The sequence below is a fragment of the Panthera leo genome, chromosome B1 (genome assembly GCF_018350215.1).
Source record: "Panthera leo isolate Ple1 chromosome B1, P.leo_Ple1_pat1.1, whole genome shotgun sequence".
Lineage (NCBI taxonomy): Eukaryota > Metazoa > Chordata > Mammalia > Carnivora > Felidae > Panthera > Panthera leo.
Genome location: NC_056682.1, coordinates 64,951,948 through 64,975,134, shown reverse-complemented (window position 1 = coordinate 64,975,134; position 23,187 = coordinate 64,951,948). Strand labels below are relative to the sequence as shown.

General features: G+C 36.9%; 1 protein-coding gene across 1 annotated transcript in view; it reads right to left on the bottom strand.

The window, feature by feature from the left end:
* NAF1 (nuclear assembly factor 1 ribonucleoprotein) overlaps positions 1-21,310 on the bottom strand; it is a 41,671-nt gene extending 20,361 nt beyond the window's left edge. Inside the window, exons 1-3 of the mRNA XM_042935150.1 lie at positions 20,850-21,310; positions 16,145-16,313; positions 1,221-1,314 (exon numbers count right to left, since the gene is read on the bottom strand). Coding sequence (XP_042791084.1) covers positions 1,221-1,314; positions 16,145-16,313; positions 20,850-21,178 — 592 coding nt within the window. The 5' untranslated portion in view covers positions 21,179-21,310. The remainder of the gene's footprint in view (positions 1-1,220; positions 1,315-16,144; positions 16,314-20,849) is intronic.
* Between the last annotated feature and the right edge of the window lie 1,877 nt (positions 21,311-23,187).

Here is a 23,187-nt window from a genome sequence, read left to right as displayed (position 1 = left end):
AAATAAAGAGTTTTAATAATCATGATTTTTATAAAAAGGATGTTTCACTTTAATCAAAATTTTGATTAATAAATTGTAAAAGTACAAAATTATAAATGTATGAAGTTTTAAAAATATTGGTGTGGACACTGTTAGGAAAAGGTCAAAAGTCCAATTTCTATCACTGACTCATTATACAACTGATCATAAGGGCAAGTAAATTGGGTTTTCCTGTATCCCTTAAGTCCTGTAAACTAAGGAGGCTGGTGGACAATCTAGGTCTACCACCCATTTTAAGTATCTTTGACTTTGTCAACTCTGAGTTCTATTTTCAGGTGTATCTCACTATAAGACTTAATGGTAGCTACATTAACTTCAAGGCCTTTCATGTTCCTACCTCACATCCTAGGGCTAAAAGAAATCTGTAATATATAGTTCTCTTAACCAACAGCTTTAAATTTCATGCCATTAAATCACAGAGCTAATTTACATGTTTCTAAAATAAAAATCAAAGGCAGTAGGCAGAAAAATGTTCACTCCCCACCCAAAAGATACCCACATCCTAATCCCTGAACCTGTAAATATGTTTACATTAAAAAAAAAAAAAAAATCGCAGATGTGATTAAGGTTAAGAGCCTTGAGATGGGGAGATTATCCTGGATTATACGTGTAGGCCCAACCTAAGGAGTCCCTAAAAGCAGATAATCTTCTAAGGCTGTAGTCAGGGAGAGATATGATGAAGGGAGAAGGGTCACAGATAAGGCATATTATTGCCTTTGAAGATGAAGGGTGCCATGGGCCAAAGAATGCAGGCAGCCTCTAGAAGCTAAAAAAGACAAGAAAATGGATCCTCCCTAGAGCCCTGACAGAAACTCAGCCTTGACGAATCCTTTAATTTTAGCATAGTGAGACACATATCAAACTTCTGGCCTAGAGAACTGTAGAATAATAAATTTGTGTTGTGTAAAGTTATTAAATTTGTAGTAATTTAATAGTAGTAAAAAACGAAGATACCAAATCAAATTCTGGAGAAATGTCAGTAAAAGTAGACTTTAAATTTTTAAAAAGACAATGTATTTATTAGTAACCTATACAAGTAAAAACTGAATTTATCTATTCAAACTTAGTGACTATAAAATGAAGTATTATTACATATTTCACAGAAAATTGACTAGTCATAAATTCTTTGATGAATACATACCTGGATACAAAAAATTTGATTAATAAAATCATTTACATACCTAATTGCTCAATAATACTTGAAACCATCCCAAGAGGCTTTAATTCAATATCTTCAGGCAGGATAATAGTGAGTTCTTCAACAGAAGGTAGTTCCTATAATATAAAAAAGCACTGATCTTCCTCCAGCTTCACCAACTTAAAAAAAAAAATGGGACATCATTTCTATTTAAAGTTTTATAAACATGTCTGACGATGTAACGTTAGGCACTCAAAACATCACTTTGATGTTATCCTTGTTAGTGTCTGGCAGTATTTCTCCCACCTCCAATATCTCCCCACATGAGTAATACAATAACATCTATAGCTTAATCCAGCTAGACAAAGAACACAGACAAAAGTACCTAGATTTGCCCACCAATCACACTTGAATGAGACAAAGAAAAGAAAAAAAAAAAAAGCTATCACTGTTAAGGAATGCATGATTTAAAAAATAGACAATTCACACAGTGAGTCCCAGAAAAATCATTCTATTGGTCACTACGACTTCTCCAACAGAAGTGTTCTCTCACTTAGCCGTCTTAATTTGGTTAATCAATTTGATTGGGACTAAGCAGTTGAAGACAAGCAGCAATCTTTTCTGGGGCTTTGTGAAAGAGAGTAAATGTCTGGCCTCTTCAGGAAAAAATACAGAATTTCTAGGATACAGAATGTAGGCTCCAACCTGCAAAAGCGGTGACTGTGTTCCTGGAATCTTCTTTCTCTATGTTAAAAACTAAATTTCTTTACAATTCCTCTTTTTTGACCCTATCTCAGTTGCTATAGAAACTAGATGTTGAAGTAGAGATGAAGTTGAAGAGAAATTTAAGAGTAAAACTGACCTTAGGTTTTAAAGTAAACAGAGCTTTCTATTTTTGACCTTTTCCAAAAGATCATAATTAACTTTTACAAGGAAGTTTTTTCCTTAAGAAGGCTTGAAAGTGTAAAGATCCTATGGATGGCATATCAGGAGTTAGTATGGGAGGAAAAAGATAACTTCTGAAGAAATGTCGGAAAAGATGGGAAAACCTAAACAATACAATATACTGCAGATGGATGTATCTTGGGTAATCATTTTCCTCTTCAGGGATCAAACAAGGTTTTTAACAAATCATATAACCAGAGTTGAAGTGTATAACTTGCTTTTATTTTCTGATCAAGAATTACTTACGAAAAACCACACTAAAAGTCTCAACCAACTCAATGCTTAAGACTTAATCTCTGCAAGGTTAGTCTAGATGGTGGTAGAGGAAATGACTGTCTTATGTTAGAATTTTTCTGAGTTCTTTTAGGGAGAGGACAGCCACTGTTCATTTTTGCATATTAAACATGGAAAGTCTTTTCTTGTCAAGACCATGGTTTGAAAGTGGTCCATGTGTACATTAGAATAGAGAAGGGAGTACAGTTGGTAGAAATGATACAGAACACGTGACAAGGAACAGACCTATTTAAGAAGTTCTTAGGTAAAGAAATCCCACACCCAGTTAAATACAAGAATGGAGAATTATAACACTGGGAGACTGCAGACAGGAAGGCTTTACTGATATTTAAGAGGACAAATCACACTGATTTCTGCTTCTAGGAGTGGCACCTCTTAAAAATAGCAAATGGCATTTTCTAATGCAAAAGTGTAAATTTATTTTTTTTAAGTTTACTTACTTATTTTGGGGGGGGGGGGGGAAGAAAGAAGGAGAGAGAATCCCAAGCAGGCTCCACGTTATCAGCGCAGAGCCCAACACAGGGCTCGAACTCACAAACCGTGAGATCATGACCTGAGCCAAAATCAAGAGTCAGACACTTAACTGACTAGGTCACCCAGGCACCACACTAATACAGAAGTATAGTGATGAAATCTGAAATCTGCCCCACTGACTAACCAAATTATAGTTAAATCTAATACAAAAATTTTCATCACTTTTGGATTGTGATAAAGCCCACTGCTTAAATAAACTCAGGATCATGGAGGCAGAACAAAGAATAAGAAGACTCCAAAAGAGAAAGCGCTGTTAGAGCTTTTGGGAAAACTTCTGAACTGAGGTAGACCACATGCCATTAACACTTAGGACACAAAAATCAATGTTACTCTCAAATAAATAAATGCTATTTGGCCACAAAATGAAAAGCTCCTTGTTTTTCATTTTCTATGAAGAGAAATAAAAATCTATGCAATATACAGTCATTATATTTTGGTATCGATCTATATTCTGATACTGTTTTGATTTCCTTTAACTTTAAAATATATGTTCCCTTTTTTAAAAAAAGGAAAAAAACAGTACAGAAGGATTCAAAGCAAAAACCAAAAATTCCCCAATCTTATTACCTTCAACCTCCCAATTCCTCTCCAAAGATGGCTGTTAATAGTCTTTTAAATACACTTACTATGCAGATATAAACTCTACATTTCTAACTTTTAAATATTTTACTTAAAATATCCAATTATGCAAGCTATCCTTTTTACCTATCATTTTGTACATCTTTCTACAACAAAACAAACACCTAATTTTTTAAACACTCTTACAGTATATCACTGTATAGATGGACTATAATTTAACACAGTCACCTGATATATTTGCCACTTTTTAATTTTTATCATACCTATGATACAATGAACTTTCACATATATCTTTGCATAACTCCTGTTATAAACTCCTGTAAGTAGAACTGCTAGATCCAAAGGTATAAACACTTTTCATTTTTTACTGATACTGTTAAATTTCTTTCCAAAAAGGTTTTGTCAGAGGCAGCTGGGTGGCTCAGTCAGTTAAGCGTCCAACTTTGGCTCAAGTCACGATCTCACAGTTCGCGGGTTCGAGCCCTGCAATGGGCTCCAGCTCTGGGCTGAGCTGGAGCCTGCTTCAGATTCTGTGTCTCCCTGTCTCTCTGCCCCTCCCCCCATTTGCACTACGTTTCTGTCTCTTGGGGAAAAAAAGTCAAAAAGGTTCATCAATTAACAATTCCACAAATGATGAGATTTTTCCCAGATTCTTGTAATCACTGAGAAGCAACCCTGAAACCTTGGCCAGTCTGAGAGGTCTACAATATAAAATACATCTTGCTTTAATTTGAATTTCTTCATTAATCAGGAAGACTGTGCATCTTTACGTGTTTCCTGGCTCTCTGACTGTTTACGAATTGTGTATCTTATACATTTTTCTTTAAAATTTATCTTTTTATAAATTTATAAGAACTATGTATTAAAGAACATTTGCCCTTTATCAAATATGAAGAAAATATCCACTTGCTTACCTCCCAGAATGCATTTAAGTTGCTTAACGAACTTCAGCATTTTAATTTTTATGTAAATATATCAAGCTTTTCTTTCTTTGGCTTTTGACACTTGTGTCACTAAAAAGAAAGACCTTCCCTATACCAAAATCGCTTTTTAAATTCACTGATATTTTCATTGCTTCTAATCTCATTTTTAATATTTCAATTTGGTCCATTTATAATTTTACTTTTGTATAAAAGCAAAGCAAAGATTGGCTTTATCTTTATCCATATTACTGGCCAATTATTCCCATGTGTTATAGAACAATCCATCCTTTCCTCTACTGATTTGAAGAATAAATTTTAACATGTACTAAATGTACTTATATATTTGGGTTTTTTACTGAAATCTCCACTCAGTTCCACTGATTTATTTCAGTGTCAGTCCTAAACTATTTTAACAACTGTGCCTTTCATTACATGTTTTAATATTTGGGAATAAGGCAAGTTCTTCTATTCACTTCATCCATATTTTTCCCCTTGGAAATTTTCCTAACTATTCTCAGGTTTATTTCACTACACAAACTTTAAAACCATTTTGTCATATATGCGTCTTGTTAGTAGTGATTAAAATCACGTTTAGAGTTGTCTTTTTATAAGTCATAAATAGTCCTTAGGTTTATTTAAAGCCATCTTCTACCTTATTTGATATTATAAATTCCTAGTTATTTAGTATCTTTGCTATTATAAATGTATCTTTATAGGGTATTATTTGAACACAAAAAAGCATCATGATGAAATTTATGTCCAATTACTTTCTTGTGTATTCACTATATTACCATATTAAATCCCTCTCCTTTTCAACATCATTACATCATGTTTTTAACTTTTCAAATAATATTGGTTGCTATTTCCAGAATATCAAGTGTCAAGCAACTGTAATGATAGAGGGCATGATGAATGAGTTTTTATTAGGAATGTTTTAATGTTAAGCATAATGATGTGTCTTGACTGAAATTTCTTTTTAAAAAGGTTAAGAAAGTGACCATCTATTCCTATTTGTGTTTCTATTTGTGTGTGGATTTTTTTTTTTTTAGATCAGACTGTTGAACTTTATCTAATGCCTTTTCATCATCATTTGAGATCATTATAACATAATTTACTATAAGTTCAGCAGGTCAGCTTCAACATCTGATGAAATCCTGATGTTCTCTAAGGATGTTTATGAGACACATCTAGCAATGAGGATGACAGGGGAAGATATACAAAGCCAGAATATTTGTAGTGGGGCAGGAATTCACAACTGTGGTCAAAAGCAGAGTCTGAGAGACTTCCTTAATTCCTGTTATCCTGTTTCCGAGCTATGTATTAACAGGACAAAACTGCCTACAAATGAGGAGGATCTCTAGTCCCATACAGAACCAAACTCAGGGAAAAAAACCCCAGAAATACTGTTATCTACGATCACCACCATTCCTCTAGTTCTAGTTCAGTTATCCCAGTATCTTGTAACATAGGAATGTTTTCTAAGCATTCCTAAAAAAGGTCAATGAAGGCATTAAATTGCCTTTTAATAGTAAAAGACCTATTTAAGTGATATATGAAATATCTCTCACAAATACTCTGCAGAACACAAGAAGTATATAACAAACTAAATATTGTGCATAAAATTTATAAGAAATAAGTGAAATCAGCCTAGTACAATTCCAGGTTAAAAGCTTTATGTGTTTTGGCGTTTACCTTCGAAAGTCCAGTGAAGTAAAGCAGTATATTTGCTTTGAAAATGACAACATCTTGGGGACTGGATCAGAGAAGAAGAGATATTATATTTGTCCTTTTTAAACACATATGCTTTCCATAAAGATTTTTGTCAGGTTCAAAAAGACAGAACTTCAGAAGTTTCAAGAGGAAAGTTCCTTGGATTGCTATGTCAGACTGGGCAGTAGGAGATCTTGTCTTGATGTTTGGATGTCATATTTACTTTCTCTTCCCTAACTATGAAATCTGAAGTACCACCACACCAAGCCTAGTTACTCTTTATTAAATCACCCTGCTAATTTTCTTTTTTGTAAAACACTTTACTGTCTAACATCCCATGTGTTTATTACTTGCTTGAAGTCCACTCCCTTAACTAGACAATAAATACAACAACAAGCAGGACTTGGTCAGCCTTGCTGATTGCTGTGGCACCCCGAACAGTGGCTAGCACATAGTAGGTGCTTACTACATATTTCTTAAATGAAATGACTTACCTCATCAGTCTAAGTTAAACAAAAGTCTCAGAAGAGGTCACAGTCTTTTTCAATCGGCAAAATCAAATAATGAAAATATAATTCCCAGGAATCAAAAGAGAATCCTCAAGGAATGAAAGTAAGAAACACAGGCTTCTAAGGGAGCTTCGTTGCCCAGGACTGATGCATAGATACCTCAGGTTTGCAGCAGCAAACATCATTACAATTATTAGATTAACACCTGGCTGCCCGATAACACAGTTGCTGTTCAACAGCTGTTCCTGGTAAGGTAACGAATAAATCTGCTCAGTCACATAATCTCCTTTAAAGAAATAAAAATCAATAATTTTGTTTTCCATGAGTGGGGAAAGGATACACTTGTCACAAAAAAAGAGGAAAAACACAGACACACTCCAATAAGGGGGAAAAAATAGCCAGAACACATACTGAAGGACACTACTGCTCTTGACAGTACACATAGGATATAAAGAATTAAAAGTAAAAGTCATACTGATAAACTAAAAAGCTGAGGGCAGAGGTGATGAGGGAAATCTGAGATAGAAAGACCTTCTCCATCACATAAGCAAAAATCAAGTGTACTGAAAATAAAAGACAAAAAGGCTATATACTGCAGGTAAGGAAGATTAAAGTATGAGCCTGGATTAACCTACAACCCTCATGGAAAGATGGATAAGTAGGTAAAAAGGCTTCTTTTATTCTGCTTATAGAACACCAGACACTAACTACATTTGGCTATTTAAATTTAACTAAAACTGAATAAAATTTAAAATGCAGTCTTTAGTTGGACTAGCCACATTTCAAATGCTCAACAGCTACAGTATTAACACAGCACAGATATAGAACATTTCTACCATTGCAGACAGGTCTACTGAACAGCACTGCTTTATGTTCTCAGACATCCAAAAAGCCCTCCACTACAAAACGTACACCCAGGTAATAATAGTACCCATCTGTTTTCGGCCATCAATACAGATATAATTTTAAGGCCACATTACAACAGCATACACCATATTACTATTAAGCCTTAATGATAATCTGAATACTCTACCTGGGAAATGAAGATTTGTGATCAATCTCTATTTTTATGACTTTTACTTCCCAAAATTAAAAAGAAACTAAAACCTGTCTTGGATGTACAGTATCTGCAACCAGAGATAAATATCTATCCTACTGTTTAAATACAGTGAGTGTTAGGTTTACTGACTCAAAATCAAAGAAGAGTAAAAATAGTTCTGGACATACTTATTCAAAACCTGTATTTGTAATAACAAAGAATAGGCAAGAAAAGGAAGAAAAGTACTTCATTCACATCATCAGCAGAAGAAAAGGCCACATGGAAATAAAAATCCCTAGTCACATACCAGCATTTGGCAAATGAACGACGGGAATTCAACATACTAAGAAATTCAATCACTTATTTCCTACACAATCTACAGTTCCAAGTCAAAGTCTTTATTAAAAGACAATATGATGGTCCAAGCAAATACAATTTAAGAAAGCTTATTACATTAGGATACAATCATCTATCACCAAGACAAAATATGCTACATTATTCAGAAACCAAATAACCAAAGTTCAAATGATCAAATTCTAATATTGCTACATATGCATTTCTACACAAACACTAAAAATACAGCAGACTGGAATCACATCTGTTACTAGTTCTGAATCTGCTTCCCCCTACTTAAATACTACCCTCAGGCAAATCACTTTCTGGGAACCAGTTTTCCTATTCTAAAGATTTTTTTTTTAAGTTTTATTTATTGTATTTATTTATTTGAGAGATAGAGAGAGAGAAAGAGAGAGAGAGACAGAGAGGGGCTGAGAGGAAGAGAGAACCCTAAGGCAGGCTCCACGCTGTCAGTATGGAGCTTGACATGGTGGCTCAAATTCATGAACTACGAGATCATGACCTGAGCCAAAATCAAGAGTCAAACTCTTAACCAACTGAGCCACCCAGGCGTCCTGGTTTTCTTATTCTAAATAGTGAGAAAAGTGAGCAAAAGTTCTGAATATTTCACGTAAATGGCTAATAATGCAATTTAAAAAATGTTTAACTGCATGTAATCAAAAAGACAGCACAGTAAGATAGAAATTATATACCAGCCTCAAACACAATTACTGTAATTCTGGATAATAGATACCCATAACCATGGCATTAAAGAAATGCATGGCCCTAACTACACTTCTGAAATATCCGTGAAAGAACAATTATTGTTCGTGTTACAAGCTTATTATATTCTGATTCTTGAACATCTGTATGGCCTACAAGGTTGTTCAATTAAGCACAATATTCAAATGAGTACCATAGAACATTAAAAATCCATCCTATTAAACTGTAGATACACTAGTCAAAAAATGGGTGTCAAAGACTTCCATCGCAAAATTGGAAGGAGCTAATGGGTCAAATATGGCCTCTGAGAAGATGACATTTGTGCATTACAATGATCTTGAATTCTCTATTTCTTTAAGACTTATGGGGCAAGAAAAAAAAATCAGTAAAAGAAAAAAAGAGAGAGAGATCAGTAATTTATGATTTTCTGAGGCAAAATTATCTAAAGAACCCTGATTTGGATTTTCATTCACGAATCTACAAAAAGGGCAGTGGAGGGTAATAGAAAAGGAATCAAACATTCCAAATGGCAACTAATCCTTTCTGGTGCAGACTGGGGAGAATTTTTAAAAGTGAGGAAAGTGGAATAAAATTATCTGGCCACTTTCCTCAGATTACTCAAGAATACAGGACATGCATGTGGCAGCCAATTACCTGATGCTATTAGGTGAGCCTTCACTTTTCAGATATGGTTGGAAAGTAGGATCCAATCCCTGGAGTACTGAGAGCCATGAATGGAATTTTTTTTTCCCTATAGCTGGTAAAACATATTGGAAAAAAGAATGGATTAGGTCTGTACACTGTGTGGTAACTATGACCACATATAACATTTAGTAGTAGTCTAATTCATCAACTTTACAAAAAGTACTTTTACAATGTTCCATGGGACTCAGCTTTTTCTTTAGCTATCTCTCACCAGTACACATTAATTGCCATCATGAATTACTCTATTGTATATGACACTAAATTTAAGATTGAGACTAGCCCATTAAATATTTTCACCTAAAAAATGAGTCAACACTTCTTTGCAGTCTCTTTATATTTTTCTTTTTAAATAAATACAATGTTCTTATCCTGTTTTTCTCTAAAATTACTGTCAGAAACAAAGTTCCTAATATCTCCAAAAGTTCACTCACATAAACATTAAAGTAAGATCTCGATACGAAAAAATCTTTAGCAATAAATATAACTCTAAGCATTCTTTTGTTAACTGAGTCCGTATTTCATCAAATAAGACACTGACTTTATATATCACAAAGATAAAGCACTGTCCAAAAAATTTTTAAATGTCATCAATTATTAGTCCCAAATTTTAAAATGTTAACAAATGAAAAAAGTGCCCATTTTAGAACTGACGACATTAGCTGTATGGATGATGAATGAATGAATGAATGAATGAATGAAGAAACACTCTCTGAGCCCCTACTAGTAACCAACACTGGGAATACAACTGCCAAGCAACACCCTGGATCTATTCAGTGGGAAAGTTCATATTCTCTTCACCTGTCACCTTTCCATACCTATCTTACCTTGTAATTTAAGATCAAGTCAGGATGACTTCCTTGACCCCTGCAGTGCAAGTTATCTGCTCTTACACAAAATCTCACAGCTTTTTAAGGCTAGTAGCATTCATCAGGCATCCAATCATTAACTTTCTGGTGTCACTCTCTAACTAGATTCCCCTTTAACAGACATTTGTCTTTATCCTCTAAAGCAATCAGAACTTACTTATTAAAATCTACTGAGGAATTGGAGAATGTAACAAATGGAATGTTTCTGTGTAATAATAACCACATGGTATATTCACAGAACATATATGGTTACTCTAATAGATAAAACACTATTTATTTGAAGTTTAAGGGATCATTTCTACTTGCTATAAGCTTTACCAAAATAATTTTGTATAACGAAGCATGAAATTTTAATTTTTTTAAAAAATCTGAGCACTATTTTTAAAGAGTACCACATATTAATTTAAAAATAGCTCCTTTTAAGTACATAAGCCATTTCTTAAATATCAAACATTCCAAAAAGAATGTTAGAAGTGTCATCAGTATTCTATGATACAATGCAGTAATTTCAAATGTACCTAGAGTCATAAAAAGCTAAAGTTGAAAGAAGCCTTCATTTAAGGCAAAACTTATAAAGCAAGGTAGGCCTCGAAAACAACATATTCTGTCTATGATTTTTAAGTGAAGACCAAGGTGCAATACAGTTTCATAGATGGTGTGAGATCAACAGGCATGAAATAATCGGCTGTAAGTAACTTCTGACCACTTGAGGCGGTCCAGATAGTTTCCATACCCTTATGTTAGGATGTTTTAGGATATGCATCTGCACTGCCAAAATCAGAAAGAAAATATAGTGTACTCAACCTAACCACAAAATGCATTTGTTTTACAATATAACATAGGCAGTCTCTAAATTATGAAGGTACCAAGAATTGCCTAAAGCATTAAAGTTTTTTCTTGGTCATATTATATTATGTGTATAAATACATACTATTATGCCTACTACAGCATTATCTATTTTTTATCCCCATAAGCACTGTAACCATAACTTTTGAATGTTAAGTAAAACCCTTCAGGTTTTCAGAAGAGAAAATAATAGGCATTAATGTATAAAATTAATTTCTGATTAAGATTTTGAAATGTCACAATCCCTTAAACGTTTTTACGACTCTAAATTTTTAATTACATCTGATTTATTTGAATAAACAGTTCAGGGCATAAACTGCTGACAAAGTTTTTCAAAAAGGACCTAATTTTCCAATTCACTGAAACACTGAATAAACTCAATGTGGTCTAATGTAGTTTCAAAGCTGTAATATCTATGCTGCTTTACATTTACTGTGGAGGTTAAATATACACCTTCTCAGCATTAAAGAGGAGTATATGATAAAAGAATAAGTCCACTTGGCTAAATTTAACAGCATATATTACATAATTGTGACATTATAAATAGAGCCATCTAAGATTACCCTCCTTTTCAATGCCTCTATGGTATGGCTAACCATTCCCTCTTTTTTTCCTCTTCTCTTCACCCCTCCTTTTTTTAAATCAAGTTATAACCATATCTTGTCATCCAAAGGGATTACTGCAACACTCTAAGGTTAATTCTAAAAGAACAATCTTGAGGTTGCTTCACTATCTCCCATATACTTACAATTAAAGACCTGCAATAGTTAGTAGTTAGATCACCAGGACCTAACTTTTCAACAATAGAAAAGATTTAAAAAGCTAGATCCAGGGAGGCAACATTCCTGCTTGACAGACTAACTGAAGGTAAAAATGATGTTCAGCATGCCTCAATGGCAGTAGAAACAGCCTAGAATATGAGACATGTTATAAAGAGGTAAGACAGGGAAAACTGGGATAAATTGGGCATGTCTATGTTCTAGAGATCTCTAACATCCAGCAGAAACTCTCTAATGGATAGAACTGCTTGGTCGATTTTAACTTATGTGTACCTTTTAGCAAAGACAACATGAATAATAGGTCTCATTAATTTTCTTCAGCATTTCATTATGAAATTAAATTAAATAGACTACATAGATGAAACAGTTCTATGCACAATCCCTGCTAAAAGGATATATCAGTATGATCTGAAAAAGATGGTACATTTGATACTGGCTAGAGCTAGTTGTCAAGAGGGGATAGTTCCCAGAAAAGTAGACTGTCATTTTCAAAAAAATAAATAAATAAACTTATTTATTTTTACTTATTTTGTTTTTACTTAAACAAAATCACACACACACAAAAACAAATCTAATAAGCTAAATAATAGGACTGTCCCAAAGTCAGCAAAGAAATATAGCACTAACTGTCTGGTTTGTCAAGGGGAAGATGACAGAAGATACTAGATAGAGAGCCAGGGTCACAATCTATGTGGGAGCTAGAATTAAAAAGATGAATCTACAGGTAAACAGAAGAAGTCAGTAAGTAAAGAAAGAATAAGATGACACTCAGAGAACTAGGAGAATATCCAAGAGGCCTATAAAAGAAACAACAGCACGGCCATCCTCAATAGCTGCCTAGTTCCCAATGGCTTTCCTCCCCAAGTAAGTTTACAATACATCTCCCTTCTCGAGGTAATTGGAGAGCCTCTGCTACTCACAACCACAAGAGTCCAACATAAGTCACGTGTGATAACCTCTTCCAAGTATTTCCCTTTTATTCTCTAATACGATAACTGTTATTACTGACTAAATAGCATCCTTTTCCGAAATGGATAAAAGCCTCCCTTTCCTATGACAGAGAACCCATTCCTTGTGGTTTGCAGGGCTTGGTGTTAACCACACAACCCTCACCCTCCTCAAAATACACACACATTCACACTCCCTTTCTGTAAACTGGCTCGTACATGTTCCCACCTTCACACATGCCCATGTACTTTCTCTAAAGCACTTACTCTCCTACATACTTTCCCACATAAACAGGAGTGACTGTGACTAATGCTCAAGCAATCTGAAGACACATTCCATTAGCCTCAATGATGTGTTCAGGGCTGTGTACCAGGCCCCAGGTAAACCAGTATTAAGCCCTTCACAAGACTCGCATATAGGAATATCAATGGCCAAACTGCCAGGTCTATGGAGAAAAACCTACTGATCAACAGAGAAAAAGGCAGAGTCCTAAAGATACGCAGTATGTGTAACCATACCATCCTTGCTCATCAGGGCCAAGTCATTCTTCTCCCTTGAACTTGAGAGCTGAAGTCCTGAAGGAGTCCTAATATATACTTTCACAGCCCTAAGTCAAAGATTTATGGCAGACCAAGGAACTCATTCCTCCACTCAACTCTAGTAGCAGTAGTCTAAAGGACTAGGAATTTCCAATAAATTGACTTCCTAATCATGTAAATATAAAATAAAGTGAAAAGCTACTCAAGAATCCGAAGTTGAAAAGTAAAGACTATAATTGCTTCTTCCATCCTTCCCAAAGATCCCTCAGAACTGGCACAAAAGGGAACAGACTGGCCCACTGTTCAAGTTTCAAAAGCTAACATACCTTGCCAGCAAACATGTAATTTTCTGATACTAACCAAACATACTTTCACAATTCAATAGCACTTCCAAAATTATATTTGTCTCTGATTTATTTACTCTCTGTCTCTCTCCACCAAGCACTATGAGAGCAGAAACTGGAGGGTTTTGTTTATAGCACTTAGTATATGACAGGTGTGCTAGAATAGTTTAAGAATGAATGAATGTAAAATGCCAGTTCCCTTACTCATTCTTATTCTCAATCATATATTACTCTTGACTGACAACTCATTATCTATTAAGCACCCTACCTGATACTATGGAAGCTACAAAGATGAGATATGAACTCAGCCTTCCAGAAGGTAGTTCCTGGCCTCTGTGTAAACATGGACCCTTTTGGTTTTCTGATGAAAATATGAGCACAATATACCAAGAAAAATACTTAAACATATAGACTAAAATTTTGCATTAAATTTCAAGAGATTCACAAGGTAAAATTCCAGGTCTAGTAAGATAATTTAAAAAATGATATACAGGGGCACCTGGGTGGCTCAGTTGGTCAAGTGTCCAACTTCAGCTCAGGTCATGATCTTGCAGTCTGCGAGTTTGAGTCCCACATTGGGCTCTGTGCTGACAGCTCAGAGCCTGGAGCCTGCTTCAGGGTGAGCCTGCCTCTCCCCGACTCATGTTCTGTCTCTGTCTCTCAAAAATGAGTAAATTAAAAAAAAATTTTTTTAATGATATATATACAGGAGTACTGCAGTCCTTTATTTGTTGATCTGAGAAAACTTAGAAAGGTGACCAAAATACAAGAGAAAGACCAAAGAAGTCTCCCAATATTTTCAGAAAATAAATAGTCATAAGTTGGGAGAGCCTGTGCATAAAAAGGCCAGGAAGGGATATCAATGTCTGTAGTTTGATGAAGCTGCATAAAAATCCAAGCGGTTTTCAATACATAAAGCATAAAATAGGATATTTCTCACTACAAGTAGAGAAAAAGAAATAATATTGGTAGGTCATAAAAAGGTGCCCAATTACCTCCAGGCTTTTAAAATGTTTTCAAAATTAAAAATTAAAAAATTAAATGCTTTCAAACCTTGCACTAAAATGTTTCATTGATTTAAGTTATTACATAATAACTGTAATTAGTGATCATTAAATTTTTAAAAAACATTAACAATAAGTAAAGTACATAAGGGTATAGAGAGAATAAACATGGGGCAATATAGCCTATATTCTGAAATTCTGAGGAGATATTTCTATTGGATCATGAGGTTTCAACCAAACTATCACCATCCTTCTAGGAACGGTTTACAGTTTAAGAGGAAATAACCACACGAGACTACTTTACAAACCAAACCTATCAGGTGCCAATAAATACCATCCTGTAATGAACAAGTTTTCTCCATCTGCAACAATAAAATGTTCCCAAACCTCAAGTAAATAGGGGTCCTAAGAAACTCTACCCATCTAATTGCACTTTCTACTCCTCTAAATGCAATCAATTAAAAAGATTTCAAGGGTACCTTGGCGGCTCAGTCAGTTAAGTGTCCAACTCTTGATTTCAACTCAGGTTATGATCTCATGGTTTGTGAGAATGAGCCCCACATTGGGCTCTGCACTGAGTGTGGAGCCTGTCTGGGATTCTCTCTCCTGCTCTCTCTGCCCCTCCCCCCACCTGTGTTTGCTCACTTGGGCATGCACACTCTTGCTCTCTCAAAAGTAAATAAACATTTAAAAATAAATAAATTAATAAAAAGATTTCAATTATGGGGCACCTGGGTGGCTCAGTTGGTTAAATGCCTGACTTCAGCTCAGACTGAAGATCAGGTCATGATCGCATGGTTCAGGAGTTTGAGCCCACATCCGGCTAGCTTAAAGTTGACATTGCAGAGCTTGCCTGGGATTTTCCGTCTCCCTCTCTCTGCCTCTCCCCTCACTCTCTCTCTCGGAATAAATAAATAAACTTTAAAAAAAAAAAAAAAAGATTTCAATTACTATTGGACAAAATTTTCTGACGTGTGGACAAACACACACACACACACACACACACACACACATCACCAAGGTTGTAAATCCACATATGAAATCTTTTCTAAGAAAATTTTAAAAAAGTAGCAAACTAAAGTTAATGCCCAGCATGAACAATTTTCAAACTTTAGAGTTAGAAGCAACCTTAGAAACCTTAGCAACCAGATCAATCCTTGCTTTTATGTTAAAAAAAAAACAAAAACAAAACAAAAAACAAGGCATAGCAAAAGTCTGCCCAATAACAGGCTGAGAAGTCTTCAAATTTATGGAGGCAGATACAGGCCAAATGAGACCAGAATTAGTACCGTAACATCTTTTATAACATGCAAATTAAGTTTAAGAACAAACAGAAGTACTTACGTTAAGGAGTAATTCATCTTTTGTTTTAAGAGGGAAATTCTTATTTTCCTTCTCAACTTGTAAATCATCTTCTCCATCTGACAGCAGTGGAGGAAGTGACAGACGAGAGGACGATGATGAGGAAGATGATGAGGACGAGGAGGAGCTTGAACTATCTGAATCTGTGTCACTGTAGGGAGAAAAAGTTGAAAACTTAGTAAAGCAGTAGTAAAACAGTACTAAATTACAAGTGTTCAACTAGGAAATATCTACTTTACTATGTATTTACTGTTGCTGATATAATTCAAAAGCTAGCATCTCGAAATTGACTATGATTTTTGGAAAGTAGACTTTAATCCATTGGTAACATTTGCAAAACCTCTGCTATAACCCAAAACCTTTTTATTAAAATAGTCTCACACATCACACATTTGTCTTAATGTAATTATGCATGTGACAAATCACTCACAAAAGAAATCTCTGAACAAGAGACCTTTCTTACTACTCAATGACCAGAAGATCACTTAATTGCCAATAAAATGTTCACAGTTTCATGCAACTTGGGAAACTCCTGAAAATTACCAATCATGCTGACCACTCTACTCTCTAAAAACTCCCTTAGCCCTTGATTTCCACAGCGACCAGTAACCCTCTTCTTAAATTGCTGATTATGTCCCTCAGCACATTTTATGTTTTTAAAAGTCCATCCTCATTTCTTCTTCTTTGTCCTCTTCCCATGGATAACCTCATCCATTCCAATGATTTCAATCATCACTCCTGTATAGATAACTCCTAAATCATCAGCTTTGATACTGAAAATTCTAGGCTCCACCCCTTATCTCTGGCTGTACACTGGCCACTCTGTATGAATAACCCACACTCACCTCATACTAGCAACAAGTTTAAAAAAAAAAAATTCTCCCTATTAAACCTGCTTCTCTCCTTGAGCTACTATTTTATTTCATTGCTTAGTCTTCAATCCAGTCACCATAGGTAGAAAAGTTGGAATCATTTTGAGCTAATGCAATCTCACAGTGATAAAATACTATCTTCAGATGGCAAACTTCACTCCTACTCCACTTCTCACTCCCATTTCCACTGTCACTATGACCATATTTGGGGGAGGTCCTCATTTCTCACCTATCTTTCTGTAATAACTGTATAACTGGCGTTAACACTAGTAGTCTCTTTCCACTACAGTCAACCCTTCCTTCTACTGCTGTTAACCCTCACCCTTTCATGACCTTCCCTCCTAATCAGTTCACACTTGCTTAAAAGAAAAAAGAAAAAAACCATCCATGATTGGACATTAGATCTTGGGGAATTATTAATTTTGTTATGTGTGGTAATTGTGATTATGTTAAGAAAATGTCCCCTTAGAGAATGCATGCTGAAAACATTCAGGGAGAAAGTGTCATAATACCTATAAATGACTTTTAAATGGCTCATTAATGGGGCACTTGGGTGACTCAGTTAAGCATCTCTTGATTTCAGCTCAGGTCGTGATCTCATGGTTGGTGAAATGGAGCCCTGTGTTAGGCTCTGCCCTGACAGTGCAGAGCCTGCTCGGGATGCTCTCCTCCTCTCTCTCTCTCAAAATAAATAAAGATTTAAAAAAATAAAATGGCTCTGAAACTAACTTCTGAAATGTTAATAAGTATTAAATCAAGATGACAGCTGTGTGTTTGTACCATTCTTTCCATTTCTTTATTAAGAAAACACTAAACAGAGAAAAGCTTTAAAACTTTCTCCATAAATCTATGCTGGGTACAAGACACAGGCCATGCTCCTAGTGTATTTCAGAGCCCTCTGCAATCAGGTTCCTGATAACCTTTACAAGCCCATCTCCTGCCACTTCTCTAGCCCAGAAGCATATAAAACTTCCCAAATTCCCTTATTTTCACACCTCATGCCATTATTTGTGCTATTTGACTGGAATGCCCCAGGGCAGAAAAATTCCATTCTTCTTTATAGGCTCAACTCAAATATTACCTCCTCTGAAGCCACCCCCTACCCACCAAAGGTACACTTATTTCTTTCTTTGTCTAGTACAGCGTTTTCTTTTCAAACTGCCTAGTACAGCCAGTCCATACTATTCCATAATTCATTGAAAAACAATGGACTATTAAGTGCTTGAAATTAAGACATTAGTCCTGGCAAGTATGGTCTTTCCTTCTGTTACCAGTGAACTCCTTCCCACTATTACTATTATCAGGAATCTTCCCCTCTATCCCTGATCATTCCCATCAGCATATCAAAACTCTACACTACCTCTGTTGAATTCCTCCAGCTATGGCCTCATTTCTCCCCTTAAAGTTTCTTGACACGGTTGTTGTTACCGCATGCTGTCTCTGCTCCTTTACTTCCCATTCAGTCTTTACCCCAAAATGGCTTCCATCACCACCACTCCTTGACAAGATCACCAACATTCCCCATGTTGTCAAGTCCAATGGACGTGTTTCTGTCATCTTAATTAACTTCTCAGCAACATCTGACATGGTTCCCACTGGCTTCCTCAAAAAACTTCCATATTTTGGCATCCACTATGTTAAGGGGGTATTCCACCCTCATGTGGCTTCTTCTGTCTTCACGGCTTTACATATGACCTTCACTTGGGGCACCTGGGTGGCTCAGTCAGTAAAGCGTCCAACTTCAGCTCAGGTCATGATCCCAGTGAGTTCAAGCCCCGTGTTGGGCTCTGTGCTAAAACTCAGAGCCTGCAGCCTGCTTCAGATTCTGTGTCTCCGTCTCTCTCTGCCCCTCCCCCACTTGTTCTCTCTCTCTCTCTCTCTCTCTCTCTCTCTCTCAAAAATAAACATTAAATAAAAAATGTCGTTCACTTAAAAGAGACTAAACAGACATAACATCCAAATGCATTGCTTGAGAATCTTGTTTGAATTCTAATTCAAACAAACCAACTATTAAAAGACAACTAGCAAAATATGAATATAGACTATTAGGTGATATTAAGGAATTAGGGTTAATTTTACTACATCTGATAATGACATGGTGGTTGCTTAACAAGTACTTTATCAGTCAGAAATGTAAAGAACATATAGGTAAGGTGACATGCTGTTTTAGATTTCCTTTAAAACTCTCAGGTTAAAAAAAAAGATAAAACAAGATTAGCGAAATAATGGAAACTGTTTAAGTGTGGTGTCGAGTACATGGGCATTCATTACATTACTCTCTACTTTCAACAAATTTGAAATGTCTGTAATAAAAAGTTAAACTAAATCCTATTTGTAATCTGATGTTCAACTTTACATCTCCAGTCAAGAATTGTCCCCCGAACTCTAAACTTATTATCCCATGCTTCCCTGACATCTACAATTAGCTGTCAAAGAAATCTCAAATTAACTGTTCAAATTAAACACCCTTATTTGTCTCCAGCCCCCATCCCAGATAGGTTACTCCCCACTTCACTAAACAGCACCACCAATGTCTCTTTGTCTAGCTCACTGCCCCATCTATTAGGGCAACTTCAAAATATTTAACCCAGACAACAATGGTCACATCATGGACTCGTGCAACATCTTTCCAACTACTTCCACACCAACCACTGTTCCACTCTTGCTTCTCTGCTCTCACTCTTTATTTGAGAGAGAGAAAGCGAGAGAGCGAGTGCAGGAAGGGCAGAGAGAGAGAATCCCAAGCAGGCTCAAAACTATCAGCACATAACCCGATGTGGGGCTTGAACCCACAAACCCTGAGATGATGACCTGAGCTGAAACCAAGAGTGGGAGACTTAACTGATTGAGCCACCCAGGCACCCCTCTTCTTTCACTCTTGAATCCAGTTCAATTCCTTCTCCACAGAGCAAAACTTATTAGAATATACACCTGAGAATGCCATTTCTCTGCTTAAAATTCAAAAGCTTCTCTAACACTTTGAATGAAAACTTTAACATGGCTACAGGGTCCTACAGGGTTGGCCTCTCCTATTACTTTCCCAATGTCTCACTTGTCCCTTCACTGTAATTCTCACCACCTCTAATTTATGTATTGATGTGTTTAGTTTTAGTTTTGGTCCCTCTCTCTATTTTATTCACCTATTCAGTATCCCACATGACACTCAAATACGTGTAGATAACGTTCAGTGTGGTCTAGTAACATCCTACAACCTTAAGTCCTCTCTCACCACATGTGTCATATTTATAAAAAAAAAACAAAAAAACACCTCTTTATAAAATCTATCCAGATCATATAATAATGCTAAATAACAACGTTTCCCTAATTTCACGAACACGTGCTCCCTGCAAGAATTCTACGAATTAACAAAATTGTCAGGAGCCAAACGGGAAATGTCTGAAATCCTGTAACTGGTCCTTCCTTAACTCATCTGGCTCAAAAAAACACACTCTAAACCTGTTTGTTTGTTTGTTTGTTTGAAGATCCGCCAAAACTCAAAATCATAAACGTAAAGGGACACACGCCAAACTGGTTATCGAATCCATCATCCTCAGGTTTTTTTTTTTACGATCTATACATAGGACCCTTTAGACTACCACATTTAAGAAAGAGGGATCTGATTATTAATCTCGGATTCACCACGCGATTTGCAGGAGAGAGGAATGGGCGGTCCGAGCTACTTGTCAACACGTGCTCAGTAAGCTTAGCTACCGCTCCTCCCTCCCTCCCTCCCGGGCCCACGCGAGAACCCTCTCAGTCCCTGGCCTCGCTCCTCCCCCCACCCGCCGGAGATCCGGGACCCCTAGGCACCGGACCTGTCCGAGTCTGAATCCGAGTCCGAGGTCTCTAGAGAGTCTGGGGTCCGCGCCTGCTCTGCGGGGCCTGAGCCGGTGACGCAGTTCCCTCCCTGTGGAGGTTCTGGCCTTGATTGCGGCGCGAGTTCTGGCGGCTGTTCCTCTGCAGGCTGAGCCTCCGCGGCCTGGCCGGTGTCCGGGGACCGCTCATTCGACTGTGGTGGCGGCCGAGGGTCTGGGACAGGTACACAGCTCGGAGACAGCACCGCCTGACCCTGGCTATCTCCCAAACTGGTGCCATTAAATTTCAGAGTTTCCAACTGAGCGGCAGCGGCCTCCACCACTTCCATGGCGTCGCGCCGGAGACCCAGTCGGATTCACCTTCAGGGCACTCAGAGAGGCTCGCGGGTCCCTCGGGAAAAGGACAGAACAACAGGGTTCGCGTCTGTAACCGCGCCAGGCCCGACTTCCCGCGTTTCTGGCTAACTGCACGCCTAGCTGCCTGGAGACACGCCCCCGCCGCTTACTCAGCGGCACTTCCGGGGGAGCGTACGACGTGACCGGACGCGATTGCGCTCACCGGGGGCGGGGCGGACCCGCGGGGCCCTAAACCCTCCGTTTCATTGCGTCCCCGGGCACCGTGGGGTCGGGGGGCTGGACGTTCCAATTATTGCATCTGGGACAATTCAACTTCAAGCTGAGATGCGAAGGAGGGCTTGTAGGGCAAGGGAGTTACCTGATTGCACGAGTCACTGTAAGTAAGAAACTTGAGCCAGAAGTCTGGAACAGACACTTCTAGTAAACTTCATTAAAGTTAAATCGATAGATAGATAGCAAGCGCGTTAACAATCATCTGAAAAAAATTACTCCAACTATTCCTTGTTTTTCTTCAAAGCACTCTCAAAAAGAGCAGTAATAGTTGACGGAATGTTGCTGCTTGTTGATGTTATGGTGAGATCTATATTGTAGTTGATGCCACTTAATAGAAAGGGTAGGATGGGACTAAAATGAACAAACTTAGCATGGAAAACTGTTTAGATCATAAGGAAGGTAAGCAAAAATTTCTTAGGATTGAGGCAGAGATCGGAATTCGATGGTATCTTTTTCAAAAAAAAATTTTAATGTTTATTTGAGAGTGTGAGTGGGGGAGGGGCAGAGAGAATCTCTAGCAGGCTCTGCTCAGAGCCCGATATGGGGCTCCAAGCCACAAACAATGAGATCATGACCTGAGCCAAAATCAAGAGTCGCACACTTAACTGACTGAGCCACCCAAGCTTCTCTATAGTTATCTTTTTAGAACTTCAGTTTAATGTATCAGCTCTTCAGGAATAATAAATAATAATCATTGTTACCATTTAGTAAGCATGCATATGTGCCAAGGACTGTGCTAAAGATTTGTCAGTTTTTTACTGAGAATATATCCTGTGCACGCCACATTAGCAGACCTTCACAGAAACGTAAGAGTAATACATCCTATCTGATCTTAAGGAGCTTACAATGTAATTGAAGTAAAAAGGTCAATGCCCAGAAGATAACTAGAAAAACATTTAAGATGAGAAATGCAGGATGCAAATTCAGCAGTCATAAGAAGTTCAGTAAGACTGGTAGGCTGTATCATGGGTAACCTCCAAAGACAAGCAGGAATTTAAGCTTGAGATACCACTCATGAATGCAATAACTAAAGTTTAGTTCTCCCAGCTAAATAGACCTGTGTTCAAATCTCAGCCCTACCATTTCCTTATTGGTGTAATAGTAACCTGGAGGCTCCTGGATGGCTCAGTTGATTTTGGCTCAGGTTATGATCTCACAGTTTGTGAGTTTGAGCTCCACATCACTGTCAGCATGGGCCTGCTTGGGATTCTCTCTCTCTTGCTCTCTTTCTGCCCCTTCACACTTGTGCTCTCTCCTTCTCTCTCATTCAAAAAAAAAAAAAAAAAAAAGTAACCTTAAGCAGGTAGCCTGACATACCAAAATCTCATTTTCCTTACCTATAAAATGGAGATAAAAATACTATCTCATATAGTTCATGTGAGCACTAATTAAGGATTTATACAAGAAAATGCCACATATCAAACACATTAGTGTGAAAAATCATTGATAAATAGAACATGAACAAACTTATGAATAAAATGACACTTCAGCGACAATGATCTTGCAGAGATATGTGGTGTCAATGTGAAAAGAGAAGAAATTTAAGTCAGAATGTCCTAGCCAGATAAAAGTCTGTTGGATGGTTCCAGGTTAAATAATGAAAGTCTGAACCAGTGCTAGAGTCAATGAAGTAAAGAAAATTCCCAATATCAGAAGAATCAAAGTATTCTAAAATTTCTAATTTTTTTCAGTGTTTATTTGTTTTTCA